Source organism: Talpa occidentalis, unplaced genomic scaffold (genome assembly GCF_014898055.3).
Source record: "Talpa occidentalis isolate TD23 unplaced genomic scaffold, MPIMG_talOcc4v2.1 talOcc4.14, whole genome shotgun sequence".
Taxonomy (NCBI): Eukaryota; Metazoa; Chordata; class Mammalia; order Eulipotyphla; family Talpidae; genus Talpa; species Talpa occidentalis.
Window position 1 is genome coordinate 73,781,409 of NW_023601433.1, and position 20,268 is coordinate 73,801,676.

General features: G+C 35.8%; 1 protein-coding gene across 1 annotated transcript in view; it reads right to left on the bottom strand.

Annotated features, from left to right (window-relative positions):
• Positions 1–20,268, bottom strand: part of PITPNB (phosphatidylinositol transfer protein beta) — a 63,648-nt gene that overhangs the window by 42,559 nt on the left and 821 nt on the right. Inside the window, exons 2-7 of the mRNA XM_037510795.2 lie at positions 16,892–16,922; positions 13,625–13,770; positions 3,169–3,260; positions 2,510–2,517; positions 1,931–2,005; positions 356–439 (exon numbers count right to left, since the gene is read on the bottom strand). Coding sequence (XP_037366692.1) covers positions 356–439; positions 1,931–2,005; positions 2,510–2,517; positions 3,169–3,260; positions 13,625–13,770; positions 16,892–16,922 — 436 coding nt within the window. The remainder of the gene's footprint in view (positions 1–355; positions 440–1,930; positions 2,006–2,509; positions 2,518–3,168; positions 3,261–13,624; positions 13,771–16,891; positions 16,923–20,268) is intronic.

Sequence of the window (20,268 nt, forward strand, 5' to 3'; positions counted from 1 at the left end):
ATGTATGTACATTAAATTACACCTTATAAGTATAAAAGTCTTAATTACATCTTATAAAGGTCCCAACATTATTTAAAGAAGTTCAAGGAGAATCCTTTTTAAAGAAAATATTGCTTTTATTTTATCCCACTGAAAAACCCCTATAGGTGCCAGGCACTGGAGTCAATGTGCAAAAGTGAAATGCTCATGGTAAACAAATCACCTTCTCTCCTATTCTGTTCTTTGTGCTGCACAGACCCAGACTTAAGTTTAAGGTTCATTTTGGTGTGAAAATGTAGGTCATGTAAGGAAGATATAATTTTTACATGTAAGAGGCAGCAGGTTAAAATGACATCAAGCATTATGTAATACTTACCGCTGGTTCAACTTGACTCCGATCTGCAATATCTATGTGAACAATTTCAACAGTTTTCCATGTATTTGGATCTAAACCATGTACCTACAAATGACAAAGAGAAACAAAACAGTATTTCATGAAATCAGATGTCTTAAGGGATCAAGAAATCTTTTGTTACCCCTTGTAGCTGGAAATAATAAAAGGGGGAAGGACACTACCAAATGAACAGACATCTGTCACTATTATTTTCAGGTAGTTCTTAGAGAGATGATTTACATAGTAAAATGTATCTGACCTATATTTAATCCAAAAGATACATCATAAAGTCCTTGCAACTTCTTAAGTCCTAGACAAACATAAGATGAAAACATTTTAATTAGATTTCAAGAAGTTGCACAGCTGTTCAGTATGGGCTAAACCCTCTCCTGGATTTAATTCTCCGAAGGCTATACAGTTTCAGTGTGATGTCAATGCTTCTATACCACATATTGTTGTTCAATCATTTATTTATGAAACTCCATCTATGAAACAATTAAGAAATGTTTAAATACTGCCAAAGACATGCCCATTTCAAAGCTGAAAATGGCAAATTCTATCAAATACAGACTAAAGCATAGCAAATCATCTCATTTAGACTAAAAAAACAAAAACATGAAATACCAAATTCAAACCTAGAAGAAAAATTCAAGTCAAGGACTACATATCAAAATTCAAAAATTCTATTAACGGGCACAGTAAGAACAGACTCTACCACAACTATCATTAGTTAGTTTGCTGTAACAATCTTTCGTAAGGAGGGAAAAGCAGTTATCAAAATGGAACAGTGCCAAAAAATACAGATTTCCCAGAGATTCTAATTCAGTTGGTATGGGATGGGCGGTTCTGAGAATCTGCATTTCTAACAAGTTCCTAGATGCTGTTGCTGCTGCTGGCCAGGGAACACATTTTCGGGAACCAGTGGGTCAAAGGCATCAATCTGTACCAGATGCCCTCCCCAGTTCTCTGACAAACCTTACCAAAAGGTCATGGTTGCATTGAGTCCCACCTGACTTCTCTAAAACTAACTTAAGGATAAATATGTACCAACTTGTAAAAGTGAGGAAACTGTCAACATTTTTGTAAATTATTCAAAATACCTTTTCCTTCCTGCCTTTTGGTCACTTCATGACATCAATCCATATCCCAGCAAAGTGGTATGGAGGTAAAAATTAAAGCAATCAATTTACTGATTGCTTTTTACTCTGACAAATACAAAGAGAAGACAAGATGAAAGAAATCTAAAATTTAATACTCATACTTGTTTGGGGATTAATTATAACTTTTGCTTACCTATGTTGTCCCTGCCTCAGATAAAAACAGGAGCTGATAGAAACAGCAAACTTACCAACGTCCACTCAAGTGCCAAAGCAAGGGGACTGAGAGGGAAAGCTCATGTGTTTCTGACTGTAGGCCTGCCTCACCTCAATCTGACAAACCCTAGTGTGGCCAACGGCTAGTAAAATGCAGGCGACATCACTCTGGTGATGACAAAATGGTCTACAGTATACCCATTTCCAGGGGCTTCTGCACTGAAAGCCCAGAGTCAAAACTTACATTTTCTAATGTTCCCAAGTCTGGTTTGTGCCAAGTTTCAATTTTAATGAAGAAATCATCTTTCATATATTCATTCTGCAGAAAACACAACAGCAAAATGACAGTGATCTCTCACCGATTCTTTGGGGCTCCTGTGTGTGGGAGCCTTCCCCAGCATAAGCACCCATGCTTTGACTCTACAAAAGACTACTGCTCTTCTAGTGACAAAGAATTATTAGCTACCTATTTGAATAGACTTTGTCAGGCAAACCAAATACTGCATGCTTTTAAACAATGTAAACAACCCTATTTGCCATGCAGCATACAGTGCCAATAATAAAGAAGCTGTGAGATTTGGCAAGCAATTCTGGCATTAAAAGAGAGTAGCAGAAGCAAAATAAAGTCAGCAAGGAGACTGAGACAAAATTGGGAAGAGCCCATTTTTACTGGGAATGAGTGTGGGTTGGTAGAAGAAGCAAAGGAGTCACTCAGTGGTGGGCAGCAATAGTTGAAAATAGAAAAAAGCAAGCAATAGTTGAAAATAATTACTAAGAAAAGTTTAAAGATCAAGAGTAAATGACACAAAATAGATTTACTCACCGTTACAACTGAGGCATAATGGACAAGTAGGCAACGAAAGGGGAAAAATTTCAGAATATTAATCAGAATCAATACAATCTGTCCCAAAATTTAATGCTGCAAAGATTAAGCTACCTGAAAACACAGAAGATTTAGTAGTTTATGTCTCCAAAACATATTTCTACACAAGTGACCCTACATGATACTTTAGACTATGAAGTCAATAATCTAATTTTAAAACAAGAGTAAAAGTCACAAAGTCAGAATGTCATTTATAAGGCTAACTTAACAAACAGAAAATTTTCAGAAGTCCGTCATAATTTTCCTTTGTTATGGAGCAATATAAGTAAAGTACTACTGAGACTATACCAGAGACATTTCTGAGTATGGATGGCCTTTCTCTAAGGTTTCTGTATTCCTTTAATTTGCTCATCCCTGGAACCTACTCTGTCTGCAAGAACCTCAAAGTAGCTGTCACCTGTGAAAGAACCCATACCTCTAACAAAGGCGTGGTGGGAGGAACCCAATATAGTCCTCCTGCCACAAACTATGTGATGACTACCTGAGAACCTAAAGAAGACCTTGCTTGGTGTAATCCTTCTCAAAAGAGTCATCACCAGGAGTCCCTCTCCTTAGCAGTGGGGTAGAGACACAAAATGGCAGCTGGAAAGCAGGCTTACTTGTTCTACAGTAGGGGTATGCATTCCAGGCTTTCTCATGAAACACCAAGGAGCCCTCAGGAGCAATCATTCTCACAAATGCAGGAACTTTGCTGTGAGGAAAGAAATAATGGATATATTTTCAACCACCAATTCTTTGCTGGCATTTACCAGATTGCTTCAAATAGTACTGTAACCAAAGGTAATAATATATTAAGCTTCATGAACTTGTATCCAAGACTAAGTTTTCTTTCTCAATACAAAAGTAATCAAGCAGATGAAAAATAAATGTAAAAAAAAAAATGATTAAGAGTATTTTTTTTTTCCAGAGAAGCAATTCTTTTTTTTTTTTTTTTATGGTTTCTGATCTACTCCCCTACTGTGAAATTCAGGTGTTAACTAAAGCTATTCAACCTGCACATTTTACAAGTAGCTAGACTATATTATACTGTTTTCTTAACGCTCACACACAAAGACCCCAGAATAAGGGAGGAGCTCTGAAAGAAAGTTTTTAAAAACATTTTGTAACACAAACTAAAGAAAAATGACAATATGAAGAACCCTTGTTGGCAATGAGATTATATTAAAACACATCCAAGTATAAAATTTTATAGGTTTAAAAGATGAATGTTATTGGCTGCCTCAGTATGGTCAGAGGGGAAAGGTCAGCTATATAATTAATACATGATGAATGATTGCAAATTCCTAAGATAATCAAGAAAGGTCCCAACAGATAAATGGGCAATGAACATCCACCAACACATTACAACTAGAAAACACAAGGAGGCTTATTGTTCAAAGAAATGCAAATGAAATGCCCATTTTTACTAATTTGAGCCACTACAAAGAAAATAGTTCTACAAACACTTTTCACAGGCTGGATTCAAATCCCAACATCTTAGAAGCTATATAATAAATACTTAGGTTCCCATCAATGTGGCAAGTTAAATTACTGGAGAGGAAAGTGTTTACATATGGGAGTAAGAGTGTGCCTTCACATTCTTAAAAGATAACTAATGAAGTAAGGCTAATGCTTTAAACACTTAATAGTTTGCAAGTCTTAGGAAGATTCATGCAAAGGGATATAACTTTAGAAAAATGAAGCCAGGAGAACTGAAAACAGTATCACATGGAAAAAAATCAAAGAATATCAAGCAGTTCAAACTATTTTTTTTTAAAGATTTATTTATTTATTTATACAAGCACTGGGTACAGTCAGAAGCGTGCGAAGGTGAGAGAATTCACCAGAGCCAGAGCGGGGAACAGAACAGGCAGACTGATGAAATACACTGCTGAGGGGAGCAGCGGGCGGCAGGAGAGGTCTGCCTGCCATGCGGGACCCTCCTCCAGTGGCTGGGGAGCAGCCGGGGATCGAACCAGCCCTGCGGAGGCTGCGGGCAGCTTCACAACCCAGCGCTCAACCGCTGCGCCACCTGGGAGGCCCTCCTTTTTCATGATTTCTAATAAACCCCCCTATTCTCCTACCCTCTCATCTCAGGATATATCTAAGTCAGGCCTAGCAATGGTTTATTTATTTAGAAAAGGCAGGAGAAAAGTAGTCACATACTAGCTCAGAAACATATTTTAACTACCTTATTTATTTTTTTAGTGCCCAACAGTCTAAAACTTTAATATTCATCAAATTCCTAAAATCTGCTAAACCAAATAGAAGAAAACTGGCAGTAAGTCACTAAAAACCAGCAAGAGTCAAATCTAGAATAAAGTTTTAATATTTTTCAAGCTTCCAACTTCCAAATACCTATAACCTTATATCCAGGAAGCTTTTTCCACCAACTGAATTACAACAGTTCATTTTATGTTCTAACTTAGTCAAGAAAGACCAAACCCTTGAACTATTTTTGTTTCAAATTTACTGGCTTTTAACATTTAACATGAGAACATAAACATATCTCTCCTCAACAAATTAAAGTAACTAACTACAGTTGGGGGAAATGCATAAATGGAATAAAATTAAATTTCAATCCTACTTTAAAGGATAGAAATTTCATTAATGGCAACTTGAATAGTCATATAAAGGCAGTTCGTGTGCCATTTATATATGAATGAAAGTATATATACATATATATCATTCATCCATCTCAATATCATTTAGGAAGATGTATGCAATAAAATACAGAAAATTCTGGTTTGGAAGCTTAAGAGTCTCAGAAAAAGGACAAATATTAACTGAATTAACAATGGCACTAAGTTTTCAAAAACATATGAAAAGGATATTCCTTTTCCTGTTCTTCCAAACTATTCATACACATTCTCTTTGCAATAAACTAATACTCATGACAATGTTAACCTCAAGATAAACATATCTAGATTTCAATTGCTTAATATTAGCTATAGCATAATGTCCAAAGGCACAAAGGTTCTATGCTATTACATTAGCCCTGCCCCCACTCTAACTATGAGTGAACACTGAGAATATCTAACCTCAGGGTAAAATACAACTTAAATATTTTATCAATTGTGTTGAGTGGAGATATTATTAATCTAACCTCAATATAAAACAATTTTTGTGAATCTGTTTCAGGGTATGACAACTTTGTCAAGTGTACAAGAAAACCGGGCTTATATAGTTTAGTAGTTATATAATGAATAATCATGATATATACTGAATTTTTCCTACTTAGCATTCTTTAAAAAAATCCTGTTTCTGAGATAATGTCTTGGCAAATCATTTAAAACTGTACTTTTCCCATGAAATTTTTACATTTACTTGTAAACAAAATGAGCAAAATGGTTCAAAGCTCCACTTTTTTATTTTCCTCCATCCTACAGTGGCGAAATATGAGGTGCAGAAAAACAAGGGAGGAATTTGAAGACCAGATTAATTTGCCATAAGTAAAGCAGTTAATCTATCATTTTATAATTCTATCTTAAACATACCTAGTACACTGGGCACCTCATTCATTCACGCACTCATGTATTTACTGAGTGTCCACTGTGCCAGGGGTTATGTAAATGATGGTGAACAGAAATAATTTTTACCCACTGCTCAACCTCCAGAGAGGGGAGCAGAAAACAGACCAGTAAACAAAGACAAAGATAATCAACTCTGCCAAAGTGCTGGGAAGTAAAGAGGGCTATGGATAAATGAGTTCCTGTACAAGAGGGGACACCGGACCTCCCCGAGGACGTGAAATTACAGTGGTGATCTGAGGATGTGGAGGGCCATGACACAAGAAGAGACAGGGAGGTAACAGCTTGACCATGGGTCCTAAGATAGTCAATGACTTGGCTCATTTGAATCTATTCAGGACTGTGGCAAGGCTAGACAGTACTGAACAAAGGCAGAGGGAAACAAGAAAATGCTGAGATGGGCATGGACTCTATCATACAGGTCAAAAGATTTTGGATTTTATTTCTTATATTATGGGAAACTACTGAGGTTTTAAGAAGTAGAATGACATAATCTGACCTACAATTTAAGATCATCCCAGCTTTGTGTGGAACATTAAATGGAATGGACAAGAAAGGATGGAGGCAAAATTTGAATACATTGAAGATCTAAATGGAAGAGTTAAAACTAAAAAATTCTTAGAGGAAGACATAGATGCAAATCTTTGTGACTCTGGATTGTGATACAGGGGAAATTCGTAATGATACCCTGACGGATTGGGCAGTAGTTTTTTAGATATAACACCAAAACCATAAACAAGAAAAGAATAAGAGACTTCATCAAAATTATAAACTTATGAAGAACTTTTCAAAAAACACAAGAAAGTGAAAAGATAATTCACAGAATGGGGGAAAATACTGCAAATCGTATCTGACAAGAGACTGCTATACAGAATATACAAAGAACTCTTACAACTACAGAAACTAAAAATGGAGAAAAGATCTGAACAGATATTTCTCCAAAGATTTACAAATAATAGAAGTAGCACATGAAAAGATGCTCAACATCATTAACCAGAGATATGCAAATCAAATCCATGATGAAATACCACCTCACATCTATCAGGATGGCTCCTATTTCAAAATAACTGAAAATAATTAATGTCAAAAAAGTGGAGAAATTGAGGCGTTCATATACTGTTAGCAGAACTGTAAAATGATAAAGTTGTTTTGGAAAACCAACTGGCAATTCTTCAAAAAGTAAGGAGCTACCATATGACCCAGCAATTCCAGTTATGGGCACGCGTTTAGGTATATATTCAATATTTTAAATTTAAGATCATTCTGGCTTTGTGTGAATTTGATTTTCACTTCAAGGAAAAAACATGTGTCCATGCAGAAACTTGTCCACAATGTTCAAAGCAGCACTATTTGTAACAGTTGAAAGAAGACAAGAGATCATATGGAGGCAACTGGAGAAGCTCATGAGAGGTAAAGGAACTTACATTAAATGTAGTAGCGATAGGGATGGAAGACTGAAGAAAGGAAAGAGAGATACAAGCAAAAAAAAAAATCCCAATTTGTGGGATAGGAACAAACTAACCAGATAGAAATCGGCCAGTTTCCAGGAAAAACAAGACTAAACTTTTACAGAATTACAAAAAATAAAAAAAGTATTTTTCGCGCAACAAAAGAATACCAAGGAGTAATAAAATATACCATAATGAAGAAACAATATATTTCAGAAATAGATATTGCTGACATTCTTCTGGAATAGGATAACTTGATTTAGAAAACTCTGAACTGTGCAAAATTTAACACAGAATTATTTACAAAGAAAACATTATGTGCTGATAGCTAATTCTTAACTCAAAAACAAATTATACTATATTTGGCTAATTATTAAATTCTTACTTGTACTTATTTAGAAATACTCTCCAGACATGAATCATCATATATAGCCAATTTTTGCAATCTCAGTTGATTTAAACTTCTCACTTTTAAAACATGAACACAACTTTAGTTCCTGGCAAATAATTCGTTTTGCTTACAAAAATGAACTATTAACTTAAATTATGAAATTTTTAAAATGATCTTCTTTTAAGATTTTATTTATTGGCATAGAAGAGCTGGGGTGTAGGCCAGAGGTACAAGGGGTAAAAGGATTCACCAGAGACAGAGTGGGGAGCAGAACAGGTGGATTTACTGAAATAGACTGCTAAGGGCAGCAGTGGGTGACACAGGAGAGGTCTGTTGTGCTGTATGTGGTTAGCAACCTGGCCAGGGACTGGACTCAGGCCCTTGTGGTGATAGCATTTAGACTTTACTCTTATGCCACCAGGGAGGCCCCTAAAAATGATTTTCAATAAAACCTCCGCTGATTCAACCTTTGGGGAACAAGGCTATTCTGGAGATGGTAAAGTCTACAAATCCCCCAGCACTGGAGACTGACTGAAGGTGGAACGTGGTTACATTAAGTTAAGCGACCTCAGAATTTCAAGTAACAAAATGTAAAATAAGGAATTTGTGGCCATAGCCAACCACTTTAGCAGGCAAGTTTGTCAAATCTGCAATTCTAGTGATGCTATATAGAGACAGTGCACACAGTACCACAGGTTACCCAAAGGAGTAAATGATGAAAAAGGGAACATGAATTACTGGTCTTAAGGTGATGTTTATGAAAAAAATGAAAGACTAAAACTGATTTTCTCCAAAAAGGGAGAGAAAACAACAAAATGATTGGTTGGTGTGCTCCTACCAGGTCTCAGGAGAGCTTCAAGGTTTTCTCAACAGTTGCAACACATCTCCTTGCCTGGTTTGAAAATTTTTTTGTCCATAAATTCTGTCTTTCCTTCCACCATCCACTACTATCTACATATTTAACAACTTAAGGAAACAAACTAAAACTTTTATGTAAAGGAGGTACATGACAATAAATACATATTTATATATATATATATCCAGGTGGAAATATATGATTAGCTGTCAAAATCAGCAGAAGAGACAAAAAGTGATGGAATTTAGGGAAGAAGGATAACTATAAGTAGTCAAGGAAAGATGCCTGTGCTCTGTTGCAAGCACCAGGTTATAAGCAACCAAACATCAGAACTGAAAGGTCTCAACAGGTGCCTTCTAGAAGACAATGAAGAAAATGGCTTGCTTAGAGTCAAGAATTTACATTCTGGAAAGAGTGATAACAACCTGGGATATGCAGATAATCACCTTGTTAATTTTATTTTGGAAAAGTTGAGACTAAACTTATGAGAAAATGGGATATGGTGAAATATGTGATTGTGGAATAATTTCTTTGTAAACTCCCTTGGTGTTCAGTCCAGGAAATGGAAAATATTCTAATTCTCCTAGGGTTCAGCAGTAGAGCAAAGTGATTAAGAGGGCAGGTTCTGGAGTCACAATGCCTGCCTGGCTTTTGGCCTATGTCTGCTACCAAGTACAGTGTCACTGGGGCCAGTTACTTAAACCTTCCTGAGCCTTAATTTCCTTACTAGAAAAGGCTGCTATGGAGAATGAACAAGTACCCACCAAAAGCACTTGTAATGACCACTAACAGTAAAAATACACTAAGTACTAGATACTCTGCTTAGAATTATGAGAGGTTGACTTAGAATGGGCAACTACTCACTTTATTTTATTTTTTAAAATTTATTTATTTATTTATTTATACATACATACATGCATGCATACATACAAGCACTGGGTACAGTCAGAAGCGCGGGAGGGTGAGAGAATTCAGCAGAGCCAGAGCAGGGAGCAGAGCAGGCAGAAGGACCGAAGTACATTGCCGAGGGGAGCAGCGGGCGGCAGGAGAGAGAGGTCTGCGCACCATGTGGGACCCTCCTCCGGTGGCCGGGGAGCAGCCGGGGATAGAACCGGCGCTGCAGAGGCTGCAGGCAGCTTCACAATCCAGCGCTCAACCGCTGCACCATGGGGGAGGCCCCCAACTACTCACTTTAAGTTATCAAAGGATATGGAAAGAATTTCTTGCCATAGATTAACATCCGAGATTCAGGGAAATTAAAAATTTGAAATGTTCCTTGCAGTAGTCACTAGATTTTGGTGTGTTTTTAAAAATACCTTGCCAAGAGTGTTTCTCAATATTCTGGTTGAGGCTGTATCTTACCAACAAATATTTTTGCTGAAATGCAAAAATACTGGCCAGGGAATCCAGAGAACGTGGTTACATTAAGTTAAGCGACCTCAGAATTTCAAGTAACAAAATGTAAAATAAGGAATTTGTGGCCATAGCCAACCACTTTAGCAGGCAAGTTTGTCAAATCTGCAATTCTAGTGATGCTATATAGAGACAGTGCACACAGTACCACAGGTTACCCAAAGGAGTAAATGATGAAAAAGGGAACATGAATTACTGGTCTTAAGTTTAACGTCTTCAGGGAGAGAGGAGCTTTCTAGGAACTGTGGGCATATACATCAGTACATGCTCAACTGATAAAGTCTGAGGGGACTTACAGTCAGCCCTGTGTGTGACTGGAGTCTTTCCACTAGCACAGTGAAGGTCTCAGCACTTAACTGCTTTGGTTCTTTGTCACTCCCTATGATAGTTATCCTGTGGCTACTGTGCCTTTAGTATGACGCAGGTGACTCTGAGTGCAGACATATGATTGCGTCTACACTGTGACCATTCCCTCCCCTAGATTACAGCAGCAGTTGGTTCTTATCTTAAAGTTCAACCCAGAGAATGGGCGCACTAATTGTTTTCATCACTGTCAGAGTGCCTGTATCTATGGTACTGCCTTAGACCTATTACTGCCACTCTTTCCTTTTTCCTTTTCTGTCTCATACCTCTTCATGCTTTCACCTAGTTACCATCTTTGTGTTATAAGGTTTTAGCCTTCTATGAACATCAAACAGTCCCTATCATTCAATCAGACCCCAGCTCTATCTCATGGGACAGATATCCTTATTAGGTCCTGACTGCTTGTCAGGCACTTGGGATGGCTTACCTGTGACCAAGAGCATGGGAAGAGAAATCAGAGAATCTCAGTCAACATTCTGCCACTTAATTAGCTGTGTGACTTTGGATAATTACACACCTTAGAGTCTTCTTATACACTATTTCTTAGAACTACAATGAGGAGGAAATGTGAGCACAAAGGGCTGAAACTAAAGGGTACAAATAATTTCAACTCCTAGGAATGAAGAAGCTGTTCCAGAAGACTGAGTGCACGAAAAGTTCAACCCAGAGAAGCTCTCCAGAACAAGAATATCTCTTGCATGTGCCATATTTATGTATTCTTCCTCAACTTAAGAAATTCATAATTATTGGATGTAATGTCACCTAAATCAGATGTATTAAAAATAGTATTTATCATTCTTTTCATTCTCACAAAACAAAAATACAGACTATTTTTAAATCACCTATAATCCTACCACCAAAGAAAAAACATTCATAACATAGGGTCTCTTTCTAGGCTTTTTTCTGATTAATATTTTAAAAACACAGGTAAGATATTACATATTTACATTTACATATATATTAGCAACTGATGTTTTCCAAGTAGTAATATGCAAACATTTCCCCATTATTCCAATTTTTTTTTTAGATCTATTTCAAGGTAATTCACATACAGACATCACAGGCCAATAAAATGTTTCACATATCAAATTCTTGGTTTATTTTAGAATTCCAGAAGTAAATGCTCATAGTGAAGGGAGTTTTACTTATTGACAAAATTAATTAATGAGTAAATGTAAAATACTAGAAAAAGCTGAGTGTATATAACTAAATTTAATACATACTTTATGTAAAAGGATTACACCAAAGCCAAATTTTTCTCTCAATTGACACATTTTTTTTTATAATACACATAGGGAGCCAACAAATATATGGAAACCAAAAATAAGACAGTCTCTGAATAATTGATTGATCAGAGTCATCGCCTTTATTCAAACCTAAAATAGGCAATGAAATGCTGTAATCTATGAGAAAACAACAAAAATTCAGGTTCTAAAGTGGTAACCTACTTTATGTTTATGGGTCACTATATACCAAACAGATCTTCATTGCAAAGTATAAAATGGGCCTCCCCGGTGGCGCAGCGGTTGAGCGCTGGGTTGCGAAGCGGCCCGCAGCCTCTGCAGCACAGGTTTGATCCCCGGCTGCTCCCCGGCCCCTGGAGGAGGGTCCCACATGGCGCGCAGACCTCTCCTGCCGCCCGCTGCTCCCTTCAGCAGTGTACTTCGGTCCTTCTGCCTGCTCTGCTCCCTGCTCTGGCTCTGCTGAATTCTCTCACCCTCCCACGCTTCTGACTGTACCCAGTGCTTGTATAAATAAATAAAAATAAATCTTTAAAAAAAAAATTCTTTAAAAAAAAAAAGTATAAAATATACTGATCGTCCCAGTTTCTCTGAAACTTTAAGGAACTCCACAAAAATAAAAGCAAAAGAGCAAAGGTCTTTCAATAAACTGGAACTACTAACAAAATAGACTCTTAAAAAACTATTATTTTTGTGCCCTACATAAACATTAAAATATTTATGCCAGAGAGATTAGACTACCAAATTTAGAAGAATATGCAAAAAGAATTTCTGCACACTAGAGATAAAAACAATGAACAAAGGATTTCAACAATCAAATCATACAAGAAACATCAATGTAAATTAGCATGAAAAGACTTTAATAATAAGGAAGCCCAAAATACAAGGGAGCTATTCTACATGTCAGATTTCAAAAATTTATAAAATAGAAAAATATGGGGAAATGAATACTATCAAATTTTCTTAGAGGGCAATCTGGAAGTAATACCAAAATTTAAAATGAGAATGCCCTTTCAGCAATACTACTTTCAAAAATTTCTCCTAGAGAAATAGTAACTCAAGACATAAAGATTTATGTACAACCATGTTCACAAAATTATTACTTGTAAAACTCAAAAACTAGAAATATCTAAAATATCTAAATTGACTTATAATTTACAAAACACTCAGAACACTAAGAAAATTTACTCAGTTTTAAAAAGAATCATATAGGCATTGAATACAAACATGAAAAATGTTCATAATATGCTGCAGCATAAAATACAAAAAGCAAACTGCAAAAGTATATGAATGATATGATCCCATTTGTTATTAAAGAAAATAATACAAGTGATAAGTCTTTTTTACCACTTAATTATGCATAGAAACTGATCTGGGAGAATAAACTATACAGCCAGGGCTAGAGATCAAGTTTTTACTTTACAATCTGAATTTCTTTGATAAGCAGACTTGTTTCTATAATTAAAAAAAATCCAATAAAGGCAGGGGAGGTCTCTCAAAACATTAAAATACACTGTATTGTTCGATTAAAATTCAATGCTATCTGAGTATACCTATTAGTAAGTTCAGTAGCTAACGTTTATTAAGTTGGCTAGTTACAACCATAATTATTTAATATAATGACTAAGCATTAAATGCAATACCATGCTTACCTCTTTTTGTTTCATTTTTAATTTTATTAATATTAGTTCTAGTTACATTGCTTTGTATATGCTCATGTTCAGGGGTACAGGTTCACACTTGGCAAATGCATACTCTTACAAGGTATCCTCCACCAACGCACCAAAAATCTTCCACCTTAGTCCACTGAGTCTCCTCCCCTCTGCCTGCTTACCTTTTTAGGTGATAAATTTTGTGTGTATACTGCCCCTTTTCTCCATCCTTTTCATAAGGTTCATTCTTCAAGACTTCAATTCCTTCTCCACCACCAGTTTCATTCTTACTAGCTTCTGCAACAGAGTAAAGCTGCCCAACCTGATACTGAAATTTCAAAGAGTACAGAATTTGACTAAGTCAGGTGTGACTGCAAAAACTTTCAGTGTCAAAACTTTACTATAGAGAACACAGAAAAACATATCCAAACCATTCAGCACATATGTTCTATATGAAAATGACTCAAAGTAGAAATTAATACACTAAGAAAGACAAACACTATCACACAGCTATAAGAAACTAATATTTTACAAGATTTCTATATTAAGAAAATAGCTATTTACACATACTGGGGGACTTCAATAAGCACTATCCACTTATCAAGAAAACTTACTGATCCTGGCTTCAACTTTTTGAATAATAAATGTGTATTTGCATTTTTTCCCCAAAGCATTTCCATATCTATTATAGCTCACATATTTCACAAAATTCTGAGGAAGGCATGGCAGGAATATAATTGTCACTTTGCCAATTAAGAAAGTTGAACAACCAGAATAGTGTTTTCAATACTAAAGAGAAAAGATATAAAATGTAGTAAGAAAAGCCTGAAAATACAAAGAAACATTAAGTCCATATTTTAGTAGACTTGTGGGGTCTTCTTTTCCTATAACTTATGTATGACATCACCAATTTGGCCCTTGCCACCTAAACAGAAAACGTATCGGGTATTCAGGATTGGAATCGTTAATTTTGAAGTTCTCCAGTAAACAGACATTGTTCTTAAAATATCACAAACAAGTGCTACTATGAAAGGCAAGAAATTGGGGACAGTGGCTTCTATCTCATTTTAAAGTAAACCAGAATTCTCAATGATCTATACCAATAACTTGTGAGTGGGCAGTATTGTTCCGTGCCAATCTGGAGTCACTGTTTCAACAAATAGTAAACAGCGAAGTTCTTGGATTCTGATTTGTTTCTTTGACTCAACCAAACACTACCTCCAATCAATCTCTTCAAATTTGGCTAAATTTCTTCCTCCCAAAAAAAAAACAGCTTGAGGAAATGATTTTTCTCTCAAAACTACAAAGCTCTATCTTTAATAATTCTATCATTAATAATTCAAAACTAACATCTTATTTGTGGCACAAAAAATAAAGGAAAGTGTAAGCTTACTAAGTATTCCTATCTAAAAGTATGATGCTATCTTGTACATTAAACATAAACACACTCTTACACGTGTGCATTCCCTCTCTCACATTCATTCACACACACACACACACACATCCCCAGAAGGATTTAGAAAGTTAAGAACAAATACACCTCTTAAGTACACCAAAGCAAGATTCTGTGGCGAACTACTGTATTTCTTCTTCTGGTTTTCAGGATATAACATACCAGGGTTACTTAAGTGATACTACAATCCTTAAATCCTTCAAGATGTAATTTTCTATAATGTTGTATTTTAAAAGACAGGATTAAAATTAAAATGTCTCTAAATCAAAAGGTAAAAGTGATCTTGGTCAACAACAAAGTAACAAAAACTTATACAGAAACAAACAGTATGCAAAAAAAATGAATGGGCTGGTATTTTGCAACATACAACTATACCTTTTCTTTTTTTTTTTATTTTTTTTTTTATTTTTATTTTTTTTTTAAATGTTTTTTTTTTTTTTAAATAGAGGCATGTTTTATTTATTTATTTATTTGTTTGTTTTGTTTATACATGCACTGGGTACAGTCAGAAGCGCGGGAGGGTGAGAGAATTCACCAGAGCCAGAGCAGGGAGCAGAGCAGGCAGAAGGACCGAAGTACACTGCTGAGGGGAGCAGCGGGCGGCAGGAGAGGTCTGCGCGCCATGTGGGACCCTCCTCTGGTGGCCGGGGAGCAGCCAAGGATCGAACCGGCGCCGCAGAGGCTGCAGGCAGCTTCGCAACCCAATGCTCAACCGCTGCGCCACCAGGGAGGCCCTACAACTATACCTTTTCTTATTGTTATTTTAAAGAATAACTTAAAGAGAACAGAAGGTATGTTTGTTGAGTATAATAAAAAGGTGAGATATTTGGGGTGACAATACCAAACAAATTCAAAGATTCCAACAAGATGATTCAACTATCTGAAACTAAAAGGAAAAATTTAACAAAAACAAGCAGTCAATTTCCACAATCAAGTTCAACCAATCAATTGTAGGAGTAAAGGAAAAGTAAAGAGGGGTGTCCTGCTTGTTTTAATACAGTGAAAAATGAAGATACTACTGAGATATATACAGCGGTGTTCAAATCTATATTAAACAGTGCCAAACATTATTTCAGTTCATGAATTTTCTTTTCTTTTTCTTTCTGTTTTCTGTCAGTTGTCACTTCTTAGGTTATCAATTTGCTTTGCCCCACTTCCAAGTTACTGGTTCTGACATACTGTCTAGGAAAAACAGAAAACTGAGTAAGGGCAAACTGTATGCAAGTTACAGAAGGACCCAGAGGACTTTTGGGATTTCACTACACATATCTTGATTTCTTAGAAGTCTTCTCTGCTTTTATCCTCATTGCTGGCTATAGTTACAACTTCAGGATGTGAATATTTTAAATAGATGATGTATTTCTATATTGTGCAGCTCAAGGGAGACAATAATCTCTTACAGTTAAGTCAAATGTCAGGAGTACTGTTTTCAGTTGAGAACAATACAACACATGGAATAGTGAGACCAGCTGGTGAAGAAGTCTAGAGGTCATTTTATATAAGGCCAAATGAACAAATGATAAATGTTGGGAATTTTTAACCTGTGACCTCAAGTAGAGAAGATGAAACAAAAGGGCTGGGGGAGGGGAACAGCCATCTGAAAATCTGAAGAGTTACCATATGCAAGACAGAACAAGCTTATTTCCTCTCACTCAAGTGGAAAAAATGTAAACAATCATCAAACATTATAGGAAAGTGAATTTTGGTTTAAAGACAAAATTTAAAATATTCCATAGTAAAACAGAAGACCTGTCTCTAAGGAGTAAGTTACTAATCTTTAAGTATTTAAGTTGAGGCTGGAAACGCATGTCTCTGGGATATTAGATCCTTCTAAAAGAAGGAATTGTGATAGAAATTAATTTACAATTAATTACAACACTTCATAATTTATTTTGTCACATAAACTGGAAAGTATATCAAATGTATGACAGAGAAAATACAAAATTATCAAAATAAACTACATCAATACAATAATGCAGAAGCAAGCAAGACTTACCTCCTGGACAGAACATGGCAAAACCACACGACTAAAAAAACAAAAAGAAAAAGAATATAGTTACATATGAAATAGTTGGCTTCAAAACACTGAACTCTAAATTTAATAGAGCTTTTACTTTAAATCTGATGATACCACAGCATTTGAATGTTATTTATAAAAGAGGGTCTTTACATGTCTACAGCTCTAAATAAGGACTCTAAACTGGGAACCATTCCTGGCTTTCAATTTAACTCTTCATAGTATGAAAACTACAGAGATTCTTGTGAGGCATAAAGAACAAGAGAGAACTAGTCACTGAAAATTGTAAGCTATAGAATGCAATATTTTTAGTCTGCTCTAGTTGCCCTCATGAAATTTTTAGTATGGTTTCGTTCTCCATCTATATACTGAGCATTTTGTTTTTAATGATACCTCTCACAGAATACACGTCCTGAATCTCAATAAATGTTTGCAAAAGCTGTTCCCCACTACCTACTTATTCCTCAATGGTATTAAGAGGAATAAACGGTCCCTTACAAGACTTAAAAAGAAAAAATTTTACCATGAAAAAGACCTTGAACCTTATAAATATAAGCCCTTCCCAAGTAGATTCAGCGTATGGTTGATGTACGTCTGATCTTATCCAAGAGAGTTTGTTATTGGAACCCATGTCGAGGACCAATCCTCCTGAAGATAAATTCCAAAGTAAGACTATCATAATGAGTTATAGGAGAAGGGAATTCTTTTTACTAATTTCTACCATTAATTCTGAAAATCAAGGCATCCTGAGTATCAGTTGCCTCAAGATGCTCGCCAACATAGCAACCCTTTTTTTGATTTGGTCCCTCTCACACTTTTCCCTACTAACCTTTAAACTATCTCAACAGAATCATTTACAATTTTATTTTAACTCTATATAAGAAAAAAATCTCAAGGCATTCACCTCTATTTTCATTTTACAGAAAATTTACAATAGTTTTCCTCATTCTACCTTCTCTTCAACCTCATTTCCCACCCACTACTCTCTCCTCCTCAAATATCTATGATTGAACACTCACATCACCTTAATCTCCAACATGCATAAAGTGTGTCTCCTGTTAAATTAAACTTTTGGTAGTGATCATAATATATACAGATGTGGAAGTATAATGCTATACATCTGAAATGTATATAATGTTATAAACTAATATTACTGCAATAAAAATTTTAAGAAACAAAACATGTCTGTTAGATTCCTCTTCCTTGGCTCTCAAAGCTACAATGGTCACTAATTTCTATTCTTATCAAGAATAAACTTGTTACATAAAGTCCTTCCCTACCTAATCACCTTAGTTGCCTCTTCAAACTACACACTAACTTGCTCACCATCTCAGAAACAGATAATTAATGGGGGGGGGGGTTTAAGATTTACAAAGGCCAGAACCAAGATGATGCACTACAGAGGGAATGAAAAGGAGTGCAGAGGAAAGTTAAACACCTCCCCAAAGTTTCACAAAACCGAAAAAAAATCAATGCTGAGTAATTTGAACAACTACTCACTAGCAAGAAGATCCTATTTTTATATAACACTTTCAAGGAATTCATTTCACAAAATGAAAGTGACAGATTAATACATTATGAATGAATGAGTCAAGTAGTTTCTTCAATTTGCTTAATAAAACAAAAAGAAGGACTAGGCAGGCTTTCATTTTCTGTTATTATTCTTAAAGTCATATTTAACCATTTAGAACACTTTGAAAAATATCTGAAAATTCTCATGAAAATAATTTTCCACATGGAACTACCAAATAATTCTTTAAAACCAGGACTTCACACTAATAACAACTTCATTTATGGCTTAAGTAAAACTTGAAAGGAACTCTCCACCCTGTAAAGTAATTTTTAACCTCTTAGTTCATGTCAAAAATAGATGGTATTTTTTTAAAAACAGAAACATTCCTGAAAATATTTTAGAGTTTACCAACATCATAGAGGAATAATCTATTCACTGCTCCTGACCAAAAACCATTTAGAAAGTTCACTGGACAGTAGGAGGAATCCTCCCCCCACCCCCCCATTCAATTAACACTGAGTACTTGCAATGTGTTAGACTAATGCTGTACTGGAATACTTAATTAAAAAAAAAAAAAACACAACAGCCTCAGCCTCACAAAGTCTAGGAGGGAGGGGAAAAAACCGTCTGAAAGAGACATATGAGTGAACATCAAGAACTGTACTTACAACTCTTGAGGAAAAAAATTATACTTAGGGCACATTTCAACATTTGTTTCCGATGTATTTACATTTTTACAATGAAAGGCAATGGCTTGCACAAAACACAGTGTGCAAATTTCCAGTGGGAATTGCTTTCCATGAGTTAGCTTGGTGTTGCTGACATAAAGTCCAGGGGCTCTACTGATTTCCTCCCTTATGATGGAGGAAATAACTCTGATAAAAGAAAAATGGTTATATCTAAGATCTAAAATCAGTTCTGTGCCTCACTGGCTATGTGATGTGGGCCAAGTCAATTTCCTTCTGTCTTATTTCCTCCATTTGTCTTAATATCTGCCACAGACCTATATTACAAAGATGTCAGAATAATAAAGAAGCTAACACTTGTGTGTGTTGTATAAACAACTTGGATGATAAGTTCTATATAAATCCAAAGTGCAATACTATATTCTCTAGCTGAAAAATTTCATTCTAAAACAGAAGTGTCTTTTCCCAGGATCTGTCACTGACTAGTTATAATTTTTCATTAATTCATGTAACTATTTATTGAGCATTTACTACATGCCAGGGACTACTGTCTGAGCTGGGGATATAAGAATGAGCAAAATATACAAATTTACTAGGAATACACCTAGTAAAACAGGGGGAAATTTTTGTTGCAAGATTGATGGTGGAAATTGCTATGATAACAACAAAGCAGGAAAAGCAAGGACCAAATGGCTGGGATTGCAATTAGATCTTCAGAAAGGGATTCCCTAAGGTGATATTTAAGAGCTGAAGTTTAGTGAGCTAGGCAAAGGGCATAGAGAACAGCAAGCAGAAAGTCCCTGAATGGAGCTTATTCCTGGAATAGTAGAATTTTGTGGGCCTGGAACGGGTGAGGGAGGATTGTAAATAAAACCAGAGCACAGAAGAAAAAGCATAAGATCTCCTAAGCTATCATAAAGATTCTAACTTTTAGTCTCACGACATAGGGAGCCTATAAAGGATTTTAAGAGGAGATATTTTCAAAGGAAGTTTGACAACCAACACTAAAAATAAGGTGTCCGTAGTTAATTTGAGACCACAATTTTAATAAGGAGCATTTGGAAAAGCATGGGTCATATCCGAAATCTCTAGGTGCCTAAGGGATGCCGATGACAAGATCCAGCTGTGACAACTGAACACTTACTACCAACCAGATT